Source organism: Chinchilla lanigera, unplaced genomic scaffold (genome assembly GCF_000276665.1).
Source record: "Chinchilla lanigera isolate Chin_1 unplaced genomic scaffold, ChiLan1.0 scaffold00086, whole genome shotgun sequence".
NCBI lineage: Eukaryota > Metazoa > Chordata > Mammalia > Rodentia > Chinchillidae > Chinchilla > Chinchilla lanigera.
In genome coordinates, this window is record NW_004955487.1 from 5,716,713 (window position 1) to 5,735,336 (window position 18,624).

The window sequence follows — 18,624 nt, forward strand, 5'->3', positions numbered from 1 at the left end:
ACACACACACACACACACACACACACACACACACATACACGATGGAAATGTCGGGTCAGTCTTCACATGAAGAATCTTACAGATGTGGGGGCTGGGGGTTTAGCTCAGCAGCACAGCGCCTGCCTGGCAAGCGCGAGGTCATAAGTTTGATTCTCAATATCTGAAAAAAACCAAAAAAAAAAAAAAAAATCTTACAGATGTACCCACACTGATAGTTTCTCCCATCCACACACTCACCAAAAGTGTATGAGGATATCTAGAGGCTTAAAATGGCATTTCTTCTGTTTTTGCTTTTTTTTTCTTTTTGCCTTTTTTTTTTGGTACCAGGAATCAAACTCACAACCTTGCACTTGCCAGGCAGGCACTGTGCCGCTGAGCTAAATCCCCTGCCCTAGCATTTCTTCTTTAAAACACTATTACAGATTTGATGCATAATTGTTGGGGAGCATTTGTAGGTCACAGAATGGCATGAACAAAATACAAATCGCCCATAATTCTGCCACCCGGAGTCAACGCTCACACGTCTTTGCAGTATACACCCTGTTCAAGTTTTTGGAGACAGGGTCTGGCCATGTAGTCCAGGCCAGCCTTGAACTTACGGGGTAGCCCGGCTGGCCTCAAACTCCTGTTGATCCTTCTGCCTCAGCCTCCCTAGTGCTGAGATGATAAACTGCACCACCATGCCCAGTTAGAAGCAGCTCTGTGTGGAACGCTGGACCAAGGGACCGGCCCTGCCAGTCTTTGAAGATGAAGCTGACCTTTGGCTTTCTGCTCTGTAAAGTGAGATAACAGGGACCATCCATCTTTGGCTGTAATTATCCTTCCAATTAGCATGAAACCCCAGGCTGTGAGCGGGGCACGGGGGTGCACGCCTGTAATCCAGGACTTGGGAAGCTGAGGCAGGAGGATCTCCATGAGTTCAAGGCCAGCCGGGGCTACATAGTGAGACCTTGTCTCAAAATTACAACAACCGCAGCAAAACCCCAAAGTGTCCACGCCTCTCAGGGGCCACCGTGGCACACGGAGCTCGTGGGCCCAGTGCAACTAGGGTCCAGCTGAGAAGACAGGTACTCAGTGAGCTGCTCAACCCCACAGTGCCTGGCTAAGCCCAAGCCTGGCAGGTGCCCTGTGGCAGTGCCTACCCAGGCTGGCGATTGCTTTGGATTGTCTCAGTCAGCTCTGACCAAGTTGGCGCAGGGGCTGTTCACTGAGGGGCAGAAATGTTGGCTTAAGAAGCAGGAGTTGTTCCCACGTTGGCTGCAGGAATCACAGCTACCCAACATTCCTGCTTTGTCCCAGGGCTGGGATAGAACCCAGGGCCTTTGTTCTGGGCTGCGTCCGAGTCCTTTTGATTTTTTACTTGAGAGAGGGTCTCACTAAGCCACTAGATGGCCCAGGTGAGACTCTAATTTGAGATTCACCTGCCTCAGCCTCCAAGAGTGTCCAGATTACAGGTATGTGCAGGCTCTGTTTAGCACTGGCTTTTCTTAAGCCTGTCTTTGTGTCCACAGGTATGTTCTTATTTCTAATTTTGCTCTGCTCCCAGGCCAGGGTGTCTCATTTTAGGAGTTAGGACTGGAGTCTGGGATTAAAAATACGAGATCTGGTGCATGCCTGTAATCCCAGCACTTAGGAAGCTGAGGCAGGGGGATTGCTGCATGTTTGAGGCCAGCCTGGGCTGCACCGTGAATTCAAGACCAGCCTAAACTGCATAGTGAGACCTTGTCTCAAAAAATTAAAAAATATGAAATACACAGCCAGGCATGTGGTACACGCCGGTCGTCCAAGCACTCTGGGAGGCTGAGGCAGGAAGATCACAAATTCAGCCCAGCCTGGGAATTTAGTGATTTAATGAGGCCCTGTCTCAAAAATAAAAAATAAACAAATGGCTGGGGATATAGCCCAGTGCAAAGGCCCTCTGTTCTGTAATCAGTATCACCAAAAAATATTATGAAATGTTATGCGATAAATAAAGGGACTGTGACCTGGGTCTGTACCCCGGCAGGGTAAACCTGTCCACACCGCCAAGCCCAGGGCTGCGAGCCGGCAGGGGTATTGTTTCCATGCCCTTTTATTATTTATTTACCTGGGCACACCGTGTTTTTCCATATAGCCTTAAGGCAGCTTTGCTGACGAGCTCTTCGCTGTTATTTTTGGATTTATTGTTTCCTGCTGCCTCTCACGTATCTGGGGCTCACACCTCACGTGTGTACACCGGAGAAACCCAGTGATTTTATCTTATTTTTAAAGAAGAAACCTCCGGCCTGCGCACGGTGCCCGGGCCGCCCCCATCCCAGCAGCCCTGAGCGGGGGTGAAATGCCCCCTCCCAGCCCTCAGTGCGGCCTCCTGGCTTCCGGAGAACTTCGCTGACCTCCGGCTCAATGGCATCACCAGTTTTGTGAGATGCTGGTAGCTTTTTCTTTCTCTTTGTTTTTCTTTTCTTTTCTTTCTTTCTTTCTTTCTTTCTTTCTTTCTTTCTTTCTTTCTCTCTTTCTTTCTTTCTTTCTTTCTTTTTTTTTGATCCAGGGTCTAGCTATGTAGCCCAGGGTGACCTCAGACTTGCAGTGATCCTCCTACCTCAGCCTCCCGCGTGCTGGAATTATATCTAGCGTGGGCCCCTGAGGGCTGACTGACCACAGGTGACTGAGAGTGAACACTGTAAGGAGTAAGCTCCGGCCTTGCTGTGCGGGAGGGACATGGGGATGATGTGGGGACATTTTGCTGGATTCAGTGACCAAACAGCAACGCGACACCTGTGTGCCGGGTTCCGAGCGGTGACCCGAAGCGCAGTGTGGCTGCTCCCTTTCTAAGCACATGGCTCTCGTGCCTAAGGTCCTCGTGTGGCTTTCGGGGTGCTCTTCTGAGTGACGCGGGAAGCGCGTCCAGTGACTGCGTGCAGGAATGCAGGGGACTCTGAGGTCCCGAACTCAAGCATGGCCTTCAAAGCCCGGTGCATCTGCGCCCAGCCAGGACCCTGGGAGCCCCTGGTCCTGTTTTTCTATAAATAAAGTCACTTCCTGCTCTCTGGCCACAGGTTCCTGATGTCCCTCCCGGGGGGGCCCATGGAAACCGTGGGTGGCGGGGCAGGAAGTCAGCCCTGGGTGCTGCTGTGGCCAGCGGCCGGGTGACCCAGGGCCTTTGCACTGAGCTGCATCCCAGCGCCTTTTAAAAAATCTTTTAGATAGGGTCTTGCTAAGCTGTCTGGGTTGGACTCAAGCTTGCAGTCCCCTCCCAGATTACTGGGATTGCAAATGTGCCCTGCCACACACTGCCATGCTGATCTGCTGTGTAGCCCAGGCTGGCCTTGAACTCGAAATGATCTCCTGCCTCAGCCTCTCCAGTGCTGAGATCACAGGTGTGTGCCACCATGCTTGGCTGTGCTGTTTATTTTTAAAAAACCCATATTCAACACCTGTCACCCTAGCACTGGGGAAGCTGAGGCAGGAGAGTCACTATGAGTTTGAGGACAGCCGGGGCAACACAGCAAGATATTGTTGGAAAAAACCAAACCAAACCAAAGCAAACCCACACCCCTAAGCACCGTGTCTACAGTGTAGGGCTGATTGGTCTAGACTTCTCCCTGGACACACAAGTAGGTGTGTGGCTTTTTGTTCTGTTTTTTTGCAAAGATGTGATGGTCGCTACAGATGGCATTTATGGCTTGGCCTGTGATGGTGTTCTTTTATGGCAACACACAGGTGACTTTTCTTACTTTCCTTAGAGCCTTCTTGGCCACCCGTTAGGTCAGGTGGCCCCCTGTGGGTGACCTCCAGGTGTCCTTCTGTCTGCAGTCAGGACGCTCCTTCGGCTCAAGCTCTGTAGCCAGGATTAGCAGAAAGACGAACTCCTACGGCTGAAATTACTAGGTCAAAATATCCATGTGGCTGGGGGTGGCAGCGCACATCTGTCATCCCAGCCCTTAGGAGGCTGAGGCAAGAGGATCATCATTTGATGATCGAGTTTGAGGCTAGCCTGGGCTACACAGTGAGACCCTGTCTCAAAACACTAAAAAAGTATCCTTGTGTTAAACTTTTGGTAGATTTTTGGCCAAGTATGATGGCCTGGGCCGGTCATCCCAGCCCCTCCTGCTGCAGATACTGGAGTTGGGGGAATTGGAGTACCAGGCCTGACTCTACCTTGAACCACATGAACAGATCTCAGCCTGACATTTATTTATTTATTTGTTTGTTTGTTTGTTTATTTATTTATTTATTTATAGTACCGGGGGTTGGACCAGTGCCTTAGCACCAAGCTCCATCCCCAGAGTTTTTATTTTTTATTTTGAGACAGGATCTGGCTAAATTGCCCAGCTAGGACTTGAGCTTGTCATCCCCCTGCTTCAGCCTCCCAGAGCGCTGGAGGACAGGGGTGCGCCAGTGCGCCAGGCTTTGGTATTTTCTGGAGAGCAGAGTTTCACTCTCCCCCACCAAAGCAGCAGCAGGTGGTGGTAGGGAAGGCTGTGCAGAGAGACGTCTGCCGGCGCAGCCCGCAGCTGAGGGCCGCCCCGCGTGGGCTGGGTCCCGGCTTCTCCCTGACCTGACCACTCAGGCCTCGTTCGCATCCTCGCAGTTCACTGTAAACCCGATTTCACGGCTGCCGAGCAATCCTGTGGCCGCCTCTCCCGGCGAGCCCCAAACAATTCCTTATTGTTGAATCTTCCAGCTGTTTCCAGTTTTTCACAGTCAGCACCAGTGCTGCAAAGAACATGGCTGCATTCAGAAAACTTTTTCTGGTTTTCCTGTTTCCTTAAGAAAGTTTCTCAGAAGTGGAATTACTGGTTCATGGGCTGCTAGCATTTAAAGTCTGTCTTTTGTATTTATTTACTTATTTATTTTGTGGTCCTAGGGATGGAACCCAGGCTCTTCACACGAAGCTCCATTCCCAGCCCTTTTTGTTTTTTATTTTGAGACAGGATCCTGCTAAGTTGCCAAGTTGCCCATGCTGGGCTCACACTTGAGATTCTCCTGCCTCAGCCTCAGAGTGTGGGACTGCAGCTTAGGATGCTACCTGGTGGCTGTTAACGTTGGAAGTCTCTCCCTACAGCACCCCAGCGACACCGCACGGGTGCCCGGCCCCACCCCGGTACGGGAGTCTTCCAGGGCAGCGCTGTGCTCTTACCTGTGACTCTCCCCCTCCGCAGCCTCATAAAGCGCATGGCGCAGAGCGTGGTGGACGTCATGGAGGACTCCGAGGGCAAGGTGCAGGAGAACCTGCTGGCTAACGGAGGTGGGTTTGCCAGGGCGCTGTCCCCGGGTGGCCGCTGTCCCCGGGTGGCCAGAAGCATGTGGGGCGGCGAGGTTGGCCGGAGGCCACACACTCTACTGGCTCAGTGGAGCTCTCATGCAGCTCCCTTTCTAAGCTCAGCGCTCTGCTACCTCCTTCCAGGGGATGTGGGTTTTTCCTTTCGGTTTTTTGAGACGGGGTCTCACTATGTAGTGCAGGCTGGCTTTGAACTCACTATGGAGTCCAGGCTGGCCTCCAGAGTGTGGCAATCCTCCTGCCTCAGCCTCCTGGGTGCTGGGATGGCAGTTGTGCACTACCACGCCTGGCGAATGTATGGTGTTCCTTACCCTGTCCCTGAGCTCCTCGGTGAGCTTGGATATGATGGGGTCCCAAGGCGTCTGAGCTTAGCATATTTGCTGTACCCACCATTAGCCCCTGCTCTCCAAATATGCAAATCCCAAGCAGACCTCAGGGATCTGGTCCCCAAAGCTGCACCCGAAACACCTCCAGTCCTGGATCCCATTCAGAATTTCTGTCCCCTGTGCTGACAGTGGGCCCCTCTAGGTCACAGTGATAACTTAGCCGTTAATTGTGTCCTTTCTCTTTGAAAACATTTGGAATGCACGGCACAGGCTGGGCATGGTGTCATCTCACCACTCTGGGAGGCTGAGGCAGGGGGATCACAAGCTGAAGCCCAGCCTGGGAAACTTAGCCACAACCTGCCTCAAAATGAAGCATAAAAAAGGGCTGGGGACATAGCTCAGTGCAAAGGCCCTGGGTTCAATCCCAGTACCACACACACAAGGAAACACTCAGAGACTTTGGAAACTTGAAAATTAACTGTTTAAATTTCTGCAGAGATCGATTCCCGGTACCGGAAAAAAAAAAAAATTTCTGCAGAGAAAAAAATATCTGCAGGAATAATGAAAGTGACTGCATATTTATTGAAAGTGAAGCCACACATATGTAAAATTCCTGTCGTGTGTTAGAAGTGGAACGTGTATAGATCCATGTTTTTGTCCTTCCTGAACATGAGAAAGCTTTCGTTTGCTGGCTGAAGTCGATTCATGGAAATGTCTGCTCCTGCACCAGACCATGGCACTGTGGGTCTTCGGAGTTTATTAACTGCACCTTATTACATTGCAGGCTTGAAGGAAAAAATGAAGTGTTTAAAGCGTAGGTTGTGTCTCGTGTGCGCTGCCGGGTGCTGTGTGACGCCTCGAGTCTGGCTGTAGGGGTACAGAGGTCGGGTTGTGACGGTTTCTTGAGTGACAACCTCGCAGCTCCGTCATGATACCCATATTTCACAGATCGCAGCTGTTTTATTCTTTCCTGTCTTTCTCCTGCTTCTCCCAAGAGTGCTGCATGCCCCCGGGTTTGTTTTGTTGTTGGTTGGTTGTTTTTTTTGAGACAGGGTCTCGCCATGTAGCCCAAGCTGGCTTCAGACTCTCAGTGATCCTCCTGCCTCAGCCTCCTGACTGCTGGGATCACGGGTGTGTCCCACCACGCCCGTTGCAATTTGTCCTTTAGTCACGGGGCTTAGGTGATTTGCTGGTGCCAGCTCCTTTTGGAGATCAGAGCCGTGCTTAGTGGGGTGCAGAGTGAATTAGATGGGATGAGTCATGGTCCAGGCTGAGGGACACAGTCAGAAAATGTCACCTACTCCAAAGACTGACATAGTCACTGTGAGATTTCAAGGCATTTCGTACCTCTGCAGGGCCAGCCGGTCTGCCCCTCCCAGTGCCCCCCAGGCCTCTTTGGTTTCCAGGTTCTTCCTGGGAACTTGGGCACTGCAGCAGCCTTGCCCTGGCCTGCCCTCTGCCTAGCCACGAACCCCAGAGTCTGGGTGTCCCCTGCCCCTCGCCCTGTCATCGGCTCTGCATCCTGTCCAGTGGGTCCTTCTCCTTCTCTGGGGCCCCTTCTCTGCCCCTCAGCTACCACCTGCCGTCCTCTCTCTGCCCGAGTCTGCGGCGAGCTCGGCGCCCTGTGTCCAGTTAGCGGCGTGCCACGGCACAGTTCTCAGAGCCTGTGGCCAGGCTGCCCTTGAGCTCACTGGGTAGCCCAGGCTGGCCTCGAACTCGTGGCGCTTCTCCTGTCTCAGCCTCCCAAGTGCCGGGATGACAGATAAGCACTTCCACACCCAGCTGATCGCCCCTTTTCCTATGCATGGGGAATGCTTCGAATGAGGGTGTGCACAGAAGCTAGGGCGAGAAACCCTACCCTGGTGGCCATCTTGCCTGGGGTGGGAACTCCAGGAGCCACTGTAGCCCCGGAGCACCAACAGGCTTTTTGGAGAAAGAGGGAATGAGTCAAGTGCGGCAGGGTGTACCTGTAATTCCCAGCCACTTGGGAGGCTGAAACAGGAGGATCTCTGTAGTCCAGGGTGCGGTGGTCAGCTTGGGTAGCAGAGTAAGACTGAACCTCAGGAAGGAGGGAAGGGACAGAAGGAAGGGAGGAGGTAGTGAATCTGGGCTCCGTCCCCGGCTCTCTTACATGTCCACAGAACAGAGTGGGAGGCAGAGGCATGGGGTGGGGGTGCCCCCAGTTCTCAGGTGTGAGGGCTCATGTAACCCTGAGGCCGCAGAGGCTCACCTTGGCCTCTGACCTCAAGTCTGGGCTCTCCCCGCTGCACAGCAGTGCGACAGGGACAGAGACCCGTAACCCCACAGGCGGGGGTTTGGCTTGGTTTGGTTTGGTTTTGGAGATGGGGACTCTGGGGAAACGCCTTTGTCTGCCCACTTGTGCTTTTATGCAGAGGCAGGCACTGGAGGCACCACACAGCACCTCGCACCGAAAACACCTCTTTAAACCAGTGTAGCGGGCACGGTGGTCATCCCAGTGCTTGGGAGGCTGAAGCAGGAGGATTGCAAGTTGGAGCCCAGCTGGGCAACTCAGGAACTTAGCAAGACCCTGACTCAAAATAAAAACTAAAGAGGCCCGGGGACGCAGCTCAGTGTGAAGACCCTGGGTTCAGTCCCCAGCCCTGCAAAACACAAGAGCTTGCACGATGACCAGCAGGGCGCGAAGCTCAGGCATCTGCGGAAGTGGCTGGGGCCATCTCTGGGCGCTGCCGGCTTGGCCTCCCCCACAGTGGGTTCTTTGGGTGGGCACTGCAGAGTGGGCGTGGGGACAGAGGTGCCTGTCGCAGCACCCTCCCCTGGACAGGGGTGCAGTCGTAGAGAGCTTGGGCTCAGGCTCCGGCTGCCGGCCACGCAGGCTCTGTCCCCGGCCCCAGCTGTCCCCGCTGCTCCCTGCTGCGCTCTGGGTGTGGGTGTGAGCCCGGCCTCGGGGGAGCGTGGGCCGCGTGCTGACTGTGTCTGTCCCTCAGTTGACCTGACGTCCTTTGTGACCCACTTCGAATGGGACATGGCCAAATACCCCGTCAAGCAGCCGCTGGTGAGCGTGGTGGACACAGTGGCAAAGGTGAGCGGGGAATGGGGCCCTGAGACGGGGACACGGTGCTTGGGCTCTGCAGGAGCCGAGGCTGGAGGCCAGTTCCAGCCCTGCTCAGCGCCCCTGGGTCCTGTGCCCTGCAGCTGCCCAGCTCGGGCCTCCACCCTGGCCCCATTTTTACTTTGAGACAGGATCTCACTGACTTGCTAAGTTGCCCAGGCTGGGCTCCAACTTGCGATCTTCCTGCCTCAGCCTCCCGGAGAGCTGGGATGACAGGAGTGTGCCCGCTATGCCCAGCTTGCTGGTTGTTTCTGACACCAGTTCCTCTCTCTGTGACACACAAGCCCCAACTGTGTCCCATCTCCTGCTGGCCAAAGTCACAGCCTGGCAGGAGGAAAGCTGCCCTGTTCCCTGGGTCCTGTGGGGCGGCTCAGAAGGGGCCCAGGGCTTCAGGGGCCCAGGGCTTCAGGGCCCCAGTGCAAGGGTGAGGCCAGAGGCTCGGAATCCAGGTGTGGCTCAGGCAACGCTTGCATCACAGCCTGGCAGCTCCCAGATTAGGAAGCTGAGGCCAGAGGGCCCTCAAGGACACCCTGCCGGCTGAGCACTGGGCTCCTGGCATGTAGCTCCCACTCGGCATCTGGGGCAGCCGCACCCCGCCCTGCCCTTGACCAGCCCACACCCTTGAGGCCCGGGGTGCTAGCAGGAGCCGGGGGGGCCCCTGAGCACAGGGGCAGTGGAGTTGAAAGGGGTCTGACTTCCATCGTGTCCAGGTGTGGGAGACTTGGTGACAGCAGGAGCAGGGGTGAGGACGTTGATTTGTTTTGGGTTTCTTGGGGGCAGCATTTGGGATTAACCCAGGCCCTTGGCAGTGAGCTGCATCTCCAGCCCTTTTTATTTCTTATTTTGAGATACGGTCTTGCTAAGTCCCTACATTGCCCAGGCTGGGCTCCAACTTATGATCCTCCTGCCTCAGCCTCCTGGAGTGCTGGGGTCACAGGTATGTGCCACCACTCATGGCTCAGTTTTTCTTTTTAAAAAAGTACAAATCTTATCTCAAAAACCAAGGTACATCAGGGGTGATGCCACATGCCTATAATCCCAGCACTTTGGAAGCTGAGGCAAGAGGATGGCTGTGAGTTCAAAGCCAGCCTGAACTGCATAGTGAGACTCTTTTTCAAAAACCAACCAAAGGCCAGGTGTGGTGGCGCACACCTGTAATCCCAGCACTAGGGAGGCTGAGGCAGGAGGATCGTTGCGAATTGAAGGCCAGCCTGGGCTGCAAAGTGAGTTCAAGGCCAGCCTGAACTGCATAGCGAGACCCTTTCTCAAAAAGACAAAACAAACAAACAAAAAACCAACCAACCAAACAAATAAAAGCAAGGTTGAATTGGCTGTGGCTGGAAGTTGCTGTGGGCCTTTGACAGGGCAGAACATTCCTTCTGGTTCTGAGAATCACTAAGAACTGGGGTGGGCGGGATCCTCCTGCGAGACACAGGACACTGTCACCTCCCGCACCAGCCCTCAAGGCTGGAAGCTGCGACGTGCAGGAGCAGCAGGGGGACCTACAGGGCTGCCCCAGACACTGGACACGCGGTGACCATTTAGCAAAGTCCCGGTGGCCCCTTCAGTCTGTCACCGAGTGGTTCCTTCACACAGCAACTGGTGCAGATTGACGCAGACCTGAAGTCGCGGACGGCTACCTACAATGCTCTGAAGACGGCGCTGGAAAACCTAGAGAGGAGGTCCACGTGCGTAGCCCGAGCTGAGACGGGGCACCTGGGGACAGGAGCACGCCTGCATGTGGCTTTGGTGTTTTGAGACTGGGTCTTGCTGTGCAGCTCAGGCTGGTTCTGATATCACTATGTAGCCTGGGCTGGAGACCTTTCTGCCTCAGCCTACAGGGTGCTGATTATAGGCCTGTTCTGGGATGTATTCACGGGGAAGTGCTGTGCGGATGCCGTAGCCCTCAGGCTAGGTTCTGACCTGTCTGTCCCGTGTCAGTCGTGGGAGCTGGCTGCATCTTAATGGCTGTGGATTTGGACACCAGCTGTGCTGGCCCACACGACAGCCCTTGCTCAGCCTGAGCCCCGCACACTTTGTTCAGCCAGGTGGGACCTGTGGAGCCTCTCCAGGGGCTCCCTGCATCCCTGTCCCCTGAGGGCCAGCCTGGGATGGGAGAGGGGGGCTGTCTGTGTGTCCTGGCCTCTAGTATCTCCAGCCCAGGCCCTGGGGACTGTCCCCGCCTGGCAGGCTCTGGGCTGTGGGGCAGGCAGGTCCCTCCTGCTGTCACACACCGTGTCCACTGCCCTGCAGGGGGAACCTCTTCACACGGACACTGAGTGACATTGTGAGCAAGGAGGACTTCGTGCTGGATTCCGAGTACCTGGTCACCCTCCTGGTCATTGTCCCCAAGTATGTGACCCAGGGAGGGGCCGGGGTGGCCATGTCTTGGCTTCCTACTCAGTGGAGAGAGAGGTGGCCCCTCTGTTCCCACCAACGTCCCTGTGTGGGGTCCTGGGGCACAGGATGTAGCAGGGCTGGGAGTCCCTGGCCTCAGGGATATCGGGGGCTGTCCTGGTCGCATCCCCACTGCATTTAAGTCCCTTGGAAAGTGACTGTCTTCCTGCAGGGCCAGCTACTCGCAGTGGCAGAAGACCTATGAGTCTCTCTCGGACATGGTGGTCCCTCGGTCGACCAAGTGAGTGACACCCTGCTCAGTCCCCACCGTGTGGCCACTGGGGCCCTGCAGAAAGATAGGGGAGCTAGATGTGGCAGTGCATGCCAGTTGTCCCAGAGCTCTGAGAGGCTGAGGCAGGAGGGTAGCAAGTTTGAGCCCACCCCAGGCAAGTAGGCAAGCTCAAAATAAAATGAAAAAAATTTTTTAAAAGAGCTGAGGATGCAGCTCAGCGCTGGGGAAAAAGAATAGTGGAGATTGGGTTAAAGCAGCGTCCATCACGACGCAGCTGAGAAGAGCAGCAACTCACAGCTCCGCCCAGCAGTGGGAGCTGGGTCACCGTGGTGGTGAGGACCGCAGGGGGCCAGCATTGTCAGGGTGGGGCCCTGGGGCCAGGGGAGGGCAGTGCGCTCTCGTCCCGGCTGGGGCAGTGGGTCCGGGATTGTTTGTTACCCTCAATCACTTTCTGGCATCTGAGATGCTTGGGAATTTTGAAGGTTTTTTTTTTCCACTACTGGGGATGGAACTCAGGGCTTTTCCCCTGAGCTCCATCTCAAGCCCTTTTTATATTTTTTTTTAAATTTGGAGAGCCGGGTGTGGTGGCACGTGCCTATAATCCCAGCACCCAGGAGGCTGAGGCAGGAGGATTGCTTTGAGTTCAAGGCCAGCCTGAACTGCACAGTAAGTTCAGGTTGTATCAAAAGTAAGTTTTGGTTGTATCAAAACAACCAAAAAAAAAAAAAAAATTGGACACAGGGCTCAATCATTGTGATCCTCCTGACTCCACTAACAGGTTTGGAAGGGTCTCACGCTCCCCAGCTATGCTGGCTCACACAGTCCCACTAGCTGCTGCCTGGGGCGCAAGGTGGGGTGGGGTTCCCTCCCAGGAGGCAAGGTAGCCATCCGCAGCTCAGTGAGGGCTGTGAGGACAGGACAGTCACAGCCCCAGGTCACAGGGAGGTGCCGGGGTGGACAGCAGCGTCTGCAAGGAGGAGGAGCTGCTCCACCCCCAAGTGGCCCCTGCTGTCCCAAGGGGCCGGGCTGGGATGCTGGGGTTGGGGCACCTGGGTGGACGATTTGGAAAGATCTGGAGCCTGGGGACAGCCACTTTGGAAGTGGCTCTGAGAAACAGGAGTGGTTGAGCTGGGTGATGGCACACACTCGGGATCCCAGCACACGGGAGGCTGAAGCAGGAGGATTGCTGTGAGTTCGAGGCCAGCCTGGGCTACATGTACAGCACCGCCTGAAAACAAATCAAACAACAAAAGAAACAGGAGAGGGTCCTGGACCACACAGCCAGGAGGCCTGGGCATGAGGGTCCGGCTCTCGGGGTGGCCGGCAGGGCTCAGAGACACTTAGACCCCTGGGATCAGGAGCTCCTGTGTGGTTGGGACCTCTCTCCCAGGGCCCTGTGCCGGGCACACCGGGGACGCTACGTCCACTTAGGACTCTGTGATGCAGGAGGTGACGTGGGGCTCCTGAGGTCCCTGCCCCTGGGAATCCGTCGTTTGTGCCTATGGCCATCAGCAGGGACCCCAGGGCTTGGCTGTGGTCACCACCCTGGAGGGGCCTGGCCTCGGCCACGTGGTGCTCTGGACACAGCAGAGACCTGGCTGCTGTCACCTGAGACCCACAGAGTTGCAGCCTGGGGCAGCGGTGACCACATGCAGCCAGCTGGGAAATAAGGGACACAAGGTCCTTGCATGGTCGGGCACCAGCCCAGGGCACACGGCGGACCAGCCAAGCAGGGACCCAGCTGTACCGGGCCTGGCCTGGGGTGACCCTGGCGACTGCTCCAGTGAACAAGCTTCCCCCAAACAGACTGATTGCGGAGGATGCCGAGGGCGGGCTCTTCACCGTGACGCTCTTCCGGAGAGTGATGGACGACTTCAAAACCAAAGCCAGAGAAAACAAGTAAGGGCCGGAGCCGTGGGCCCCGGGCTCAGTGTGTGTCCTCTTACTTGGGTCTCTGTCCCCTGGAAGCCTCTTTTTTTCTTTCTTCCTTTTTTTTGAGACAGTGTCTTGCTACACAGCACAGGCTGGACTTGAACTTGTGATGATCCTCCTGCCTCAGCCTCCCCAGTGCTCCAGAAGCTTTCTAGTGACCATCATTATTTCTTTGAAGGTTCATGGTCCGAGAATTTTACTATGATGAGAAAGAAATTAAGAAAGAGAGGGAAGAGATGGCCAGACTGCTGTCGGACAAGCAGCAGCAGTATGTGAGTAGGTCCCCAGGCAGGGCTGGGGTTCGTGCTGGGAGCAGCACCCCTCAGTGGCTTGGGCCAGGACCCCTCCTGGTACCATCTCCCAGCTCAGGGGCCCTCTTGTCCCCTGAGCTCTTTGGGGGGCCACCAGAGCGGGGTCTGGGGACAGCGTGCCGCCATGCCCCACTCGGGCCCTGTCCCCTCGCAGGGTTTGTCACCTGCAGGGCACAGCCACTCATCACCCTGTCCTCAGCTGCGTGGCCTCTGGGGCGTCGCAGCACCTGTGTTTACCTCACTATCATTCTCAGAGGCGGGTGGGTGCTTATCTGTGCCACTTCCGGCCACAGCCACTCACACACTTAGGGGGTGGAGTGAGCAGGCAGCCGGGCTCAGGCTGGCCTGAAACTCCCCCATGATCCTCCTGCCTCAGCCTTGCGGTGCTAGGATGACAGGGGTGAGCCACCACGTCCAGCTGGGTGCCCAGCGTAGTTTGGGGACACTCTACCCCTGGCTGAGCCCAGCGACTCCCAGGCGTGGTTTCCAGCCCCTTCTCCCCTCCCCAGGGAGGCTGTGGGGATCGGGAGAGGAGGGCGCCAGGTGGAAGGCACTCCATGTCCCTGGAAAGTGGCTGTGCAAACAGAGCTGCCAGCACATGCTTGGGACAGGGTGAGGTGGCTGGAGTGCTTCCTGGTGGCGCTGAGTGCCGCACATGTCCAGTCCGCACACGTCCTGTCTGTCCACCCCAGCTCAGCTGGGCCCTGCAGGAGGGCACCCTGCCTGGTCCGATATCTGGTCCTTGGGGGGATTTTTTTTTTCAGTATTGCAGTACTGGGGATCAAAGCCAGGGCATTTGCACTGAGCTGCGATCCCAGCCCTTTTTATTTTTCTCTTTGGGACAGGGTCTCACCAAATTGCTAAACTGCCCAAGCTGGGTTTGAGCTTGTGATCCTCCTGCCTCAGCCTCCCAAGTGGATGGGATGACAGGTTTGCACACAGGCCCAGCTCATGTTTTGACCTCCTTCCCAGAGCACAAATGCAGAGATACCCTACTGGGCTGAGGTTCCTGCAGATGAGGGCTCTGTGTCCTGGTGTCCCATGCTTCGAGCAGTGACTCCACAGCAGCCCAGGCAGGACAGCATCCCTGCCCCGCTTCCATCAGCGCGGGCTTCCTCTGAGCCCAGGCCGTGCACTCTGTCCCTAGAGGTGACAGGGCCAGCCCGGGCCCCACCCAGAGCAGAGGTAGTAGACTAGGACCTGCCTGACCCTCACGGTCAGGGTCCCTCGCAAGCATGCCGCCTGCCAGGTAGGGCTGGCCTTGGCCCTCCAGTGTCCCTGGGGTGAGAAACGGACCCCACCCAGCCAGGGGCAGTGCCGTCCCCGCGTCCACGACTCTGCCCCTTGTGGCCTGGCCAGAAGGTGATGCAGCCCAGCATCTCCCATCGTTTCTAGGAGTGGGGTTTCCGAGCCAGCTCTCGCTTGTGGCTCGGGCTGGCCTTGGTCTCATCGTCCTCCTGCCTCAGCCTCTGGGTTACAAACACACACTGCCATTACGGCTTTCTGCGTCCTTCTCATTACCTGGCAACTGAAGGGGTGGGCGAGGCCCCGGGACACTTGGTGGAAGTGCCCTGTGTGTCCTTATTTGAGGGATGGGAAGCGGCTGCCCAGGCCGGACAGGGTGCCTGGCGGGCACACGCACCTGTGAACGTGTGGCTGTGTGTGACCACCCCGGCAGACGAGCTCTGTAGACGGCCCTTTCTGTGCAGACCTGTTCTGCCCTGTGTGCCCAGGACAGGGTCCTGACCCAGCCCAGGCAGAGACGGGAGAGGGAGTGAGCCCTGAGCTGGCGCTCAAGGGCCAGGCTGCCGCCCCAGAACGATTCTGCACATTGTGATGCGGGTTTGCTGGAAGATTAATAAATCATTTCTGTGCCTTTAGCAAAATTCCTGTGTTGCTCTTAAAAAGGGATCATCCATCTACCGGGACCACAAGGTTAAGGGAGCCCCACTAGGGAGCCCCGCTAGGCTCGCGGCGGGGCAGCCGGACAGAGAGAGAGAGAGTGAGGGCGAGGGTGAGGTAAGCAGTCCCTCCGGGAACCCGGGGTCCCAGCTCGCAGCTCTGCCACGCAGGTGTCTTTGGTACAACACATCTCTGCATTTCTGGTTTCTCTTGGGGCTTTGGAGGCCTTAAATTCCAGGAGCTGGAATCACGCCTTCCCGAGGGTCGCCCTCCTGCAGGGATCAGTGCTTGCCGGCCGGGAGCCTGTGCCCTGGCACAGTGGGTGAAGCTGGTGGCAGGCAGGGCCCTGCTCCCCTGGGTGCCCTGCCCCTGACCTCGGTGGGCAGCTGTCTGGGAAGACTGACACATGGGCAGCGGTGGCTGCCACCAGGACCGGGGACAGCACCTGCCGTGGAGGTGGACTCCCTGACAAGCAGCCCTGAGGTCAGGGGCTGCTGGCTGCCCACCCTGGGCCTCGGTGGCCCCCGCATGCGCTGGTGGCTGCGCGGATGCCGCGTCCTGAGCCTCCCCGGGGCTCCCCCTCTGGTGCTTCTGTGGCCTCTCGGCTGTCCCCTCCCCACAAGGCCTCCCTGCCTGTGAGCGGCCAAGGGTCACACGGTCCCCGTCTCATCTCCGCAGGGCCCACTGCTGCGCTGGCTCAAGGTGAACTTCAGCGAGGCCTTCATCGCCTGGATCCACATCAAGGCCCTCAGGGTGTTCGTGGAGTCTGTGCTCAGGTGCTGGGCCCCAGCTGTCCTGAGGGTGGGTGGGGCGCCTCCTCCAGCAGCTTCCTGTTTCTGTGGCTCTTGGTCTCTGGCTTGTAGGATAGGCTCTGGGCATGGTGGTAAAAGTCAGAGAGCCCACCACTTTGTGAGGCTGGGGCAGGAGAATCATAAGTTCGAGCCCAGCCTGGGGAATTTGGCGATTTAGTAAGACCCTGTCTCAAAAAATAGAAGTGCTGGGCATGCAGCTGAGTGCAGAGGTGCCAGGTTTAATTCCCGGTACTGGGAAAAAGATCCAAGGTTCAAACAGGATGGGTGCCACGTGAGCCACAGGCTGCTGTAGGGACCGGGTAGCTGGGTGACGGCCCGATGTCAGAAGAGTAGAGATCACAGGGTGTCACTATGCTAGGTGTGGGGACTGATGACCTGGGAGAACAGAGGGGCAGAGATTGCCACTGTGCCAGCTCTGGCACTCCAGGAAGATGGGCCGAGCTCGAGGCATTAATCTCCCCTGTCCAAGGTGATGAAGCCCAGAGGTGGGGGTGGACACTGCCACTAGAGCTGCTTCCAGGGTGGAACAGGGGTCCTCATCCACCCCGGGCGACTTGGCAGTGACCGTGGGTGACGAGGCTGCAGTATGGGGCTGTGTGGAGCAGAGGGAGGAGAGTCTGGGGCTGAGAGGAGTGAGGGTGCCTGGCCCCTGCTCCCACCCCACTGTGTGGGACAGCTGCACATATCCTAAGGCTTCGGGATGCTGGTGACCCCACACTGAAGAGAACCAGAAGGTGGGGGGCAGCCAGCTGGGCTGCTCCACTCACAGGGACCCATCCTGCGCCCACCAGGCTGGACTTAGGCTCAGAGCACTGTGGTCCCCCCAGGCCCACCACCCCCAGCCTTTGCGGCTCTGACAGCAGACTCTGGGAATCCATGCACTCGGTGAGGAAGGAGGACTGGGAGGCAGGGCCACCTGTGGACCAGGAGATGAAGCCATCTGATGCCAGCAGCTCCCTGACTCAGGGCCACAGGAGGGCCTAGGGTTGTTTTTTTTTTGGTACTGGGAATCCAACTCAGGACCTTGCCAGGCAGGCGCTGTGCTGCTGAGCTACATCCCTGGCCCTTATTTTGTTTTTAAAGACAGGGTCTCGCTATGTAGCCCAGCAGCATGGCTGGGTCCCCCACATGCTGGAACCACCAAGTTGTCTCACCGCCTGCCCAGCGTCAACACTCCAGGGGCTTGCGTGTTAGTGGCCCAGTGGCGATTTCTGGGCTTTGGTCACGGCGGACACCATCAGCAGGGTCAGCCTGTCCTGTCACGGCCTCTCCTACCCAGACAGCTGGTATTAGTGTCCCTCATGACTTCGGCATTTTACCTGTTTTCGCTTTTTATTTCTGTACTGGGTATGAACCACCAGGGCCTTACACTGAGTTGCACCCTCAGCACTTTCTCAATTTTTTCCTAAGAAAGGCTCTTCTAAGCTGCTGTTGTCCAGCTGGGCTCAAACTTGGGATCCTCCTGCCTCAGCCCCTGAGTGCTGGTGAGACAGGGTGTGCGTCGCACCTGCTCGAGTTTCCATTCCTTCTTCCACCTCCTGCTCCTCGCTGTCTGCCAACAGGTACGGGCTGCCAGTGAACTTCCAAGCTGTGCTCCTGCAGCCGCACAAGAAGTCGGCCACCAAGCGCTTGAGGGAGGTGCTGAACTCAGTCTTCCGACACCTGGACGAGGTGGCGGCAGCAAGCACCCTGGATGTAGGTACCAAGGCCATCACCAGCGGTGTGGCCAACTTCCCTTACATGCAGAAAGTGCTTGCCAGCCTGCTGGGACAAACCACCCACTCCAGAGCGGACGGTGGCCCTGCAGGCCAAGCGCACAGCAGGCAGGGAGCGCACAGGCGCCAACTGTGTGTCTCTCCTGCAGGCGTCTGTGGAGATCCCCGGGCTGCAGCTCAGCACCCAGGACTACTTCCCCTACGTCTACTTCCGCATCGACCTCGGACTCCTGGACTAGGAGCCCGGGCTTCCTGCAGGGCAGGCAGCACTGCAGCCACCATAGCTGTTGGCTCCAAACCCCGAGATCCTGATTCCCAAAGACAAAAACCAGACATCGTGTATTTATTTTTTTAAGTTATAACAATAAAATGCTCGGTTCTTTGAACTGTCTTAATCTGAATGGTCGCCATTCTGAGGGTTCCATGTGTACCCCGCCTGTCTCCCGGGACGCTAAGTAACTGGGTTCCCCACCTGGGAGTGGCCACTGTGCTGCCAGGCCATCTGGGGACCTCAGGACGCTGCAGGCTGCCACCTACCCAGACAGCAGCATTAGGTGACCAAGGTCTCATCTCCTGTTTTAAAAATGTTTATGGGAAGCCGGGCGTGGTGGTGCATGCCTGTAATCCCAGCACTTGGGAAGCTGAG

At 56.7% G+C, this 18,624-nt stretch overlaps 1 protein-coding gene across 8 annotated transcripts in view; it reads left to right on the forward strand.

Annotated features, from left to right (window-relative positions):
* The window catches only part of Atp6v1c2 (ATPase, H+ transporting, lysosomal 42kDa, V1 subunit C2), a 23,847-nt gene extending 5,478 nt beyond the window's left edge, over nucleotides 1-18,369 (forward strand). For 4 of the 8 annotated variants that reach the window (XM_005404415.2, XM_013504368.1, XM_005404416.2 and 1 more), the window contains 11 exons: nucleotides 5,142-5,227; nucleotides 8,553-8,647; nucleotides 10,274-10,365; nucleotides 10,931-11,029; nucleotides 11,247-11,315; nucleotides 13,113-13,205; nucleotides 13,417-13,510; nucleotides 15,431-15,568; nucleotides 16,130-16,227; nucleotides 17,826-17,958; nucleotides 18,128-18,369. In XM_005404415.2, the coding sequence (XP_005404472.1) occupies nucleotides 5,142-5,227; nucleotides 8,553-8,647; nucleotides 10,274-10,365; nucleotides 10,931-11,029; nucleotides 11,247-11,315; nucleotides 13,113-13,205; nucleotides 13,417-13,510; nucleotides 15,431-15,568; nucleotides 16,130-16,227; nucleotides 17,826-17,958; nucleotides 18,128-18,217 (1,087 nt within the window). In that variant the 3' untranslated portion in view covers nucleotides 18,218-18,369. Of the gene's footprint in view, nucleotides 1-5,141; nucleotides 5,228-6,370; nucleotides 6,401-8,552; nucleotides 8,648-10,273; nucleotides 10,366-10,930; nucleotides 11,030-11,246; nucleotides 11,316-13,112; nucleotides 13,206-13,416; nucleotides 13,511-15,430; nucleotides 15,569-16,129; nucleotides 16,228-17,825; nucleotides 17,959-18,127 lie in introns of all 8 variants that reach the window. The other 4 variants (XM_013504372.1, XM_013504369.1, XM_013504370.1 and 1 more) reach the window with 4 other exon arrangements.
* The last annotated feature ends 255 nt before the right edge of the window (nucleotides 18,370-18,624 follow it).